Raw genomic sequence first — 8821 nt, forward strand, 5'->3', positions numbered from 1 at the left:
AATAATTTACTTCAATCCAAACCAAAAAGAGATGCATTATTGAAAGCAAATAATTAAACAAAGTAACAACAAATTAGCCCTTGGGTTAAAAGTCCAGATCCCAACATTCCCAACCATCCTGAGGGTTACCACAGGCACACACTCAAGGTTTGGGGTTTTTGACAGAATGTGATCCTCCACAGGCCTGAGGCTGCTTGAAATCCAATTCTAAGGCTGAGCTGCACTAAAAGTGATGGCAGCTTCAAGATCCTGCTTAAAATCCTGGTTAAAGGGACAGGGACAGAATCTGAGCAGTTGTTTGAGCAAGAGCACAGAGTGAGGACACAGAGAAACAACCCCAGGATGCACTGACCGAGCTCAGCCACACAACACAAACATTTGTTCCAGTCATTGGCACTTGGAACTTCTGAAAAACAGCTTTACCCTTTTTTAACATTTTAATATTTTTGATATTTTACCTCAAAAGTTGTTCATGTCCGTTGTGCCTAGTCAAGGCAGTGAAATCAGCTTGGCACTAGTGCAGAGTTGTGCTGCTGTAAATAACAATATTTGGACCAAATCTACTAAACCACCTTTTCCAGGGACCAGTCTTGTGCAAAACCTTCTGTGCTTATCTTCTAAATAATTTCCCCCAAAGTTCACAGGGTTTGTCCTTCCAGTTCTTGGCTGCCACCAAACCCAGGTTTCTCTGAGGCAGCTGGAAACAAATCACAACCATTCAGTTCACTCCTGATAGTACAACACCCTGATTTTGTATTTTCTGCTGGATTTGGGAGTATCACCTGTGCAGGTCAGCACCCAAAAAACGGAAAAAAATTCCTAAAAACCATTCTAAAGGTTCCAAAGGTGACACGAATACAGACCTACCCTCAGCAGGGCTTTTTCCCTTTTATGGAGCCCAAGAGAAAGGGAACAGCAAAGAGCAGCAGATGCATTTTCCAGTCAGTTCCCACACATTGCTGAGAATTCCCAGCTACAGCTGGTACATTTTAATGCCAGAGCATGCTGAGCAGTGTGGGGCATTGCTATGATGCAAATAATTCTCCAGGTTGAGCACACATCCTTCAAAAAAATCAAATACCAGAGGCTTCCCATGGCCACGAGCAGCTGAGCAAATTCCTGCATTTCCCAAGAATTCAGTGGCAGAATGTCACCATTCAGTGTCCTCACAAACCCCACACTGCCCTTCCTGCTGGTTCTCTGTGCATCCCAAAAGCTTTTCCTCCTTTCCCAGGGGTGTTTTTATTAACTGGCTGCCCCACAGCTCCCCAGCAGCAGCCCCACTGAGGTTTTCACAGAAAATCTTCCTGACAAAGCTTTCCCAGCCCTGGCTGTGCAGGGTGGCAGCTCTGCCAGGTTTAACCTCTGCACTCATGGAATGGTTTGGGGTGGAAGGGGCTTTAAAGCTCATCCCATGGGCAGGGACACCTTCACTGTCCCAGGCTGCTCCATGCTGGCCTTGGACACTTCCAGGGATGGGGCAGCCACAGCTGCTCTGGGCAACATCAAATAAACTGAATTTGAGCCAGTGGTCTCCACAATTTGCCCACCATTGTGTGTGTGTGTTGCTGGAAAATAATATTTTATGTTCAATTTTTTGTGGATTTAATTCTTATCAGTCACATCAGTCAAAGTTAAAATAAATTGAAAACAGTATTTATAAGGATTATCACAGATAAAGCAAATGTGATGCAGATTGATCCTCTTCATTCCAAGAAGAGAATTAAGACTGTAAGTAGTGAAGGAAGCAACATTAAAAGGAGAAAATTCTTCTCTCTCTGTTTACTGCTCTCCAAGGTCCATTTGAAACTGAGCACTCCAAATTAAGATGTGTGACTGAAACCAACAACCTGAAACTGAGCCTCTGCATCTGCTCTGCTGGCCTGGCACTGACCAAATGCTCCAAATGCTCCCTCTGTTGGCTGAGGGCTCCTTCCTCCTCCTCCTCCTCCTCAGAGCCGGATTCGGGGCAGAACCAGCCCAGCCCAGGGACAGGGTGAGCACAGCTGGCACAGGGAAGCAGGGCAGGGTGCTCTGCTCTGTTCTGAAGCTCCCTCAGTTCAGAGGGAAGGGTTCACAATTGCAATTCCCTCGCTCAGAGCGAGCCCTGAACTCCCCAGTCTGTCCCCACCTCCTGAGGAGCCATCCCTGAGCTCATCTCCTTCCTCATTTTGCAAGGATGCTGCAATCAGAAGCTGGCTCAGGTGCCTGTGGCAGCTCTCAGCTTCCTCCCCTCCAGCACAGAACCCCAGGATGGTTTGGGTTGGGAAGGACCTCAAATCTCATCCCAAACACCCCTCCCATCCACCTTAAATCCATCCCATTCCCTGCCCCAGGCTGCTCCAACCTGGCCTTGGGCACTGCCAGGGATGGAGCAGCCCCTTCCTGCACCCCTGACAAAGAAACTCCAATTTTACAGCCTAGAGACATTTTGAAGAGACTCTTTACAGTCTGTGGTAAGAAAATAATTCAGAATAAAACAATTTGCAAGTTACAGAGAGAGCTGAATAGCAGCTGTCCAAAGCAACCTCCAGTTACCAGATTAATTAGTGAGAAGCTGCCCAGAAACGTTGGCAGTTCATGTTAAAAATGAACAGCTGACAGGTTTGGTCCAACTTAGAAGAGATCTGAATGCTGCAGGAAAACAATACAGAATATAAACTGTTCCACCCACAAAGAAAGTAAAACACAGATGCAGTGTGTCCCCTCCCTTGTCCAAAAGTCTCTCAAGTGCCTGCTGGACCTTCCAAATTCCTGCTGGGGGATCCTGCCAGGCCCAGATCACCCACAGCACACTTGCCTGCTTGACACAATGAGCTCCCAAGAAATTCCACTCCTTGGGGGTTTTTCCTCAACCCAAGGGACAACTCCAAATCTTCTTAGCAAACAGGCACTTAGTTAGGAAAGGTTTTCCTTTTTATTACAGCACTGGAGGGTCAGGCAGGCGGCACTCCTGGCACTGGAGATGTTGCATTTGTTTTGCTGTACAGGTGCACAGAGAGCAGACACCCAGCCGGGAGGGGACAGGGTGGCACCACCCCGTGTGACACCAGCACTGCATGGATTCCAACAGACAGGGGACACACAGCACTTCTAGCTTTTACTCTAGAGGTAAAGTGTCATCTTTTTCACAGCATTTAGTCTCTACAGTTCACTTCTGGGGCTGGTTTCCTTCTGGAACAAAGCCAGGTGACGGTGAGAGAAGAATCCCAGCACATCCCGAGGTGCTGCTGCTCCGTGAGCTGAGCAGGGAGGTAGATGCCATGGATGTTCTCTTCAGATGGAGCTAATTAATTCTCTTCATCTTGTGCTAATTCATTAACTCTGGTGCTCAGAGTCTGTCAGTGGCACCCAAACACTGCAGGGAGCAGCAGGAGAGGCAGCACAGATCGAGGCTCGTCCAGCAGCTGCACCTGAACCACGTTTTCTTGGCATCTGGAACAGAAAGGCAGCTCCAATTAGCACTAATTAGCTCTGGGCTGGATGGGCAGTGCAGCAGTGCTGAGCTGGCCTGGCTGTTTCCATAGCCATGAGCAACATCTTCAGGGAATGGTTGAAAGGAATTTCCCTCAGTTGGGAACTCAAATTTCATTATTTTATGTGGTTAATGGGGAAAAATTCAGAAATAGATGGGAATAAATCTGGGAAAAAATGAGAAAAAAATATGGGAATAAATGGGAAAAAATATGGGAATAAATGGGAAAAATGTGGGAAAAAAATGGAAAAAATCTGGGAATAAATGGGAAAAAATCTGGGAATAAATGGGAAAAATAGGGGGGAAAAATGGAAAAAATCGGGGAATAAATGGGAAAAATGTGGGAAAAAATGGGAAAAAATCAGGGAATAAATGGGAAAAAATATGGGAATAAATGGGAAAAATGTGGGAAAAAATGGGAAAAAATCTGGGAATAAATGGGAAAAATTGGGGAATAAATGGGAAAAAATCTGGGAATAAATGGGAAAAATGTGGGAAAAAAATCTGGGAATAAATGGGAAAAATGTGGGAAAAAATTGGAAAAAATGGGAAAAAATCTGGGAATAAATGGGAAAAATAAGGGAAAAAATTGGAAAAAATGGAAAAAAATCGGGGAATAAATGGGAAAAAATCTGGGAATAAATGGAAAAAATGGGAAAAAAGGAAAAAATCGGGGAATAAATGGGAAAAAAATCCAGGAATAAAATGGAAAAAAATTCAGTAATAAATCCGGGAATGGGAAAAAATGGGAATAAATGGAAAAAAATGGGGAAAATCCTGTGGGAGTAAATTGGTAATTGGTTATTTCACCATTTTATTTGGTTAATCCTGGAATCAGCATGTTCCAGAGGAACACAGCTCATGGGGAGCTGCGCAGGAGTCAAACACTCAGGTGAGCACACCCCTCTTTCAAGGTGTTTCCTCAGAAATTACACCTTCTCCAAACAGTCCAAATGGTTTCCCAAAAGAAGGAGACAGAAAGGAATGACACAGCAAATCTCACCATTGGAATTGGTGGAAATCATGGAATGCTTTGGGTTGGAAGCAACTTAAAGATCATCTTGTTCCATCCACCCATCAGCCAAAGGAGTGATGTGAATGAAAATTCCTTTTCTTAAGCTCTGCCACCAAGTTAGAGGGGAATTTTTCTTTTTTGAGCATTAAAACATTGTAGGATCCAATTACAGAATCCACTGCAGGATCCATTGTAGAATCCAATTCTCTGGGAATCAATATGTGTCACAGACATATTTTATGAAAAATCCTTTTGCTAGGATTTTTCTCCTGAGAAGCTGAGAGGCCTCAGGAACAAAATGTAAACATTGATTATCTGCTGCTGTGGAATGCAACAGGTGCATCTTTGATTGATTTCATGTGGTTGTTTTTAATTAATGGCCAATCACAGTCCAGCTGTCTCAGACTTTTTGGTCAGTCACAAGATTTTATTATCATTCCTTTCTATTCCTTTCAAGCCTTCTGATGAAATCTTTTCTTCTATTCTTTTAGTATAGTTTTAATATATAATTTTCTTTGAATATAATATATATCATAAAATAATAAATCATCTCTTCCCTCCTCCTGGCACCCCTGCAAACACCACCACACTTGGTGACCCCGAGTGAGGAACATTCCCACAAATACGTTCTGTAAAAGGGGAAAACCCCACCTAGAGCAGGCAGCATTTCTAACCACGCTCAGGAGCTGCTGGGAGGCAGAAGAGGAGTGCCCAGTGAGGTTCCAGCTCACCTTCTCACATGACAAGGCAGGACAGTCCCATGCAGCCCTGGTTCCCATCCTCGCTGCTGTTCAGCTTCTTCATCCGGTACTGCCGGATCTCCCTCACCAGCGTGTAAAAAGCATCTTCCACACCCTGAGTGCAAACACAAGGTCAGGCATTTTCCTCCCTCAAGCTTTTGAAATCACTCATCTGTCCACAACATCACTCATCCCAGAACCCCTTAGAGGATTTGAAAGTCACAATTCTGCAGAAGAGCAGCACCCAACTGATCCCGTGGTTCCTCCCATATGGATGTCCCAGCCTGACTCCTCCTGGGATAGCAACCACTAAAATAAACATGGAAAACTGCATCTCAGGGAGGCTCCATGCAGGAAACCAGCTGCTCCTTGCCTAATTTTAGAATTCTTAGAATTCAGCTCTTCAGGATTTTCTGGCTGCTGCTCAGTAATTGCACCTTCCCTGCTCTGTTCCCCTGCTCCAGGCTGGCCCACGTGGCCAAGGAGGCTTTGGAGAAGCCCATTAGTCCAGTCTGGGGAATTCTGTCTGCAATCATAATCTGCTAATTGGCTTTCATTAACGAGCCAAGAGCACCCAGCAGGTCTGGGCTGAGGGAGCTCAGCCTCTGACACTGCCCAGGGAGAGCAGCTGAAACTCTGCTGCTCCTCCTGCCAACACTGCAAGATGCTGAAACTGGCTGCAATCAAAATTTAAACATCATTTGAAGCAGTAGAAAATAGCTGGGTTTCTTTTCCTTCTGTGTGTTTTGTGAGATTTGATAATAAGGTATTAATTTATTATAGTTAAAATGTGTTTTTTATTTAAGACATAAGTATTATTTTTTAGGAATTATTTTGCAGCCATTTGTTTCTTTTTGGGATTTTTTTTATAGCTTTGGAGGTTTATTAAGAGGGTTTTTTGGTGGTTGCATTGGAATGTTTTGATAGCAAAGGTGAATTTTAACATATTTTTGGGCACGTGTTATTTTTTCCTTGTTACGTAATTTTCCACAAAACCACTGTAGGTCTCTTTATCTCTACATTTACTGGTATCAGTTATGTTTATTATTTTGAGTATTTTTTTTCCTAGTTAGTTTTTAAGTTTTATTTAGTAACTTCAAGGGAGTTGAAATTTTTTTTATTCTCTGTTATTTATCAACCTGACCCACTTGAAAGAAAGTCAGGGTGAGTCTGAAGTGATTCCTGCACTGGCCCAGCCCAGAACTCTTGAAATAGTGAGCGGGGAAATAAAAGCAAAAAACTGCAAAGGGATTGAAAAAACGCTTCTCCTGTAAATAAGGCAAAAGCACAAGGGAAAATGTCCTTGCTGCATTTCCCAGGAAGGAGTCAGGCCCTGGGGGAGCCCCTCACCTGTCTCGTTTTTGCAGAGGTCTCTATGAAGGGGATTCCGTAGCTTTTTGCCAATTCTTGGGCCTGCTTTGTGTCCACTGTTCTTGTGGGCAGATCACACTTGTTCCCCACCAGCACCATGGGCACATCATCTGAGTCCTTCACTCTCTTGATCTGTTCTCTTTAGGAAGACAAATTATTAAAAAAAAATAAAATTAGGAAGTATTTTCTAAACAGAAAAACCGGTTTAGTTCAGTATTCAAACAACCTTGTGCCACAAAAACACATTAAAGGTGAGCAGGGCCTCAGGGGTCAGCAGCATGGGCAAGCACTTTGTACACTTCATTTTCTGTCCATGGATAACTCCTGTGGATTTCTCATTTTCTCAGAGATGACATTCTGTAGCTGCAAATGGCATCTGATTCACAGAATCCCAGAACAGCTGGCCTTGGAAGGGAGATCACCCAGCCCAACCCCTCTGCCAAGGCAAGATCACCTGGAACAGGCGACCCCATCCTGGAGGGTTTGGAATTTGTCCAGACATGGAGACTCCACAACTCCCTGGCAGCTGCTCAAGGCTCTGCCACCCTCATAGAAAGAAGATTTTCCTCACGTTGAGGTGGAACTTGTGGTTTAGTTTATGGCCACTGCTCTTTGTCCTGTCCCTGGGCATCATTGAAGAGAGTCTGACACTGTTCTCGTGGCGCTTTTGGAGATATTTATATGGATTGATTTAAAAAAATTAATAAAACTGGATAAAAATCATCCCAGTCTTAACTGACTAAAGGTGGTGCTGAGGCCCTGGCACAGCTGTGGCTGCCCCTGGATCCCTGGCAGTGCCCAAGACCAGGCTGGATGGGGCTTGGAGCAGCCTGGGATGGAGGAAGGTGTCCCTGCCATGGATCTAAATTCTCTAAAGTCTCTTCCAACCCACCCCTGTCTGTGATTCCATGCACTGGCAGAGAACAGTGACAAAACTTCCTGAAAGAAGTGGGAGATTCAACATTTGTCCATTCCTGAGCTTTCACTGAGGCACTCCAGCGCTTCGCTCAGCCAGTGTCCCTGCTCCCTGTCCCTGGGGCAGCCCAGCTGTACCTGTAGAGGTTGATGTCAGCGAAGGATTTGCTGTTGTTGATGGCGAAGACGCAGAGGAAGCCCTCTCCTGTCCTCATGTACTGGTCCCTCATGGCGCTGTACTCCTCCTGCCCCGCCGTGTCCAGGATGTCCAGCAGGCACGTCTCCCCATCGATCACCACCTGCTTGCGGTACGAGTCCTGCAACAACACACGGCCACTGAGCCCTGCACTGCTCCTGCCGCCCCAGGGGCGCGGGGGAAATGGAAAAATAATCATCAAAACGCAGGAGGAGCTTTGGTAGCTGTTCTGCAGAAGATGTGGCTGCCCTGGATGCCTGGAAGTGTCCAAGGTGAGATTGGACAGGGCTCTGAGCAGCCTGGAAGGTGTCAGGGTTGAAACTGGATGAGCTTTAAGGTCCCTTCCAACCCAAAGCAGTCTGGGCTTTGTGATTCTCATCCATTTGTGATTCTCATCCATCTCTGACGAAAACCCACCAGACCTAAAACTACACTATTTTAAATATTACCCACACTATCACATTTTAAACCATGCCCAAACTACCCCATTTTAAATGAGACTCTAAGCCCTCTCTCATCCTTTGTTACAAAACACACAACTCCTGTTGCTTTAAAGAAATTCCTCCACAGGAGCAGAAAATAAAGAACAATCACAAACACGAGCAGAGCCCCCGCCCTGCCCAGCCCCGTGCCGGCCTCTTTGGCTGCCTGTGGCTGCTTTAGGAAGCCCGAGGGGAACGAACGGGGCAGGAACCGCTCCCAGAGCCCCGGGCCGGGCCGGGCTGCGGGCACCGGCGGCGGATCCGCTCCCGATCCCCCCGGCCCGGCGTTCCCGTCCCGCGGCCCCGCGCACCTCGATGGTGGGGTCGTACTCGTCCACGAAGTGGTTCTGGATGAGCTGGATGGTCAGCGCGCTCTTGCCCACGCCGCCCGCGCCCACCACCACCAGCTTGTACTCGGTCATGGCCCCGCGGCCTCGCCGGGCCCGGCCCGGCCCCGCCGCCGCCGCCGCCCCGCGATCGCCCCGCGCCGCTTCCGCCTCCCGCCCGCGCGTCACCGCCCGCGCCGCTTCCGCACACGCGACACGGGCGCGACACGGGCGGGACACGGCGGGACACGGGAGGGATACGGGAGGGATACGGGCGGGATACGGGAGGAGCACGGGAGAC

General features: G+C 46.9%; 1 protein-coding gene across 1 annotated transcript; it reads right to left on the reverse strand.

The window, feature by feature from the left end:
- Positions 1-2425: 2425 nt before the first annotated feature.
- Positions 2426-8675, reverse strand: NRAS (NRAS proto-oncogene, GTPase). Its single transcript, XM_064733277.1, has 5 exons — positions 8506-8675; positions 7655-7833; positions 6581-6740; positions 5222-5345; positions 2426-3435 (listed from the first exon to the last, which is right to left on the reverse strand). The coding sequence occupies exons 1-4, from the start codon at positions 8614-8616 to the stop codon at positions 5226-5228; spliced, it is 570 nt and encodes a 189-aa protein (XP_064589347.1). The 5' UTR covers positions 8617-8675; the 3' UTR covers positions 2426-3435; positions 5222-5225.
- Positions 8676-8821: the final 146 nt, after the last annotated feature.

The sequence above is a fragment of the Zonotrichia leucophrys genome, chromosome 26 (assembly GCF_028769735.1).
Source record: "Zonotrichia leucophrys gambelii isolate GWCS_2022_RI chromosome 26, RI_Zleu_2.0, whole genome shotgun sequence".
NCBI classification, from domain to species: Eukaryota; Metazoa; Chordata; class Aves; order Passeriformes; family Passerellidae; genus Zonotrichia; species Zonotrichia leucophrys.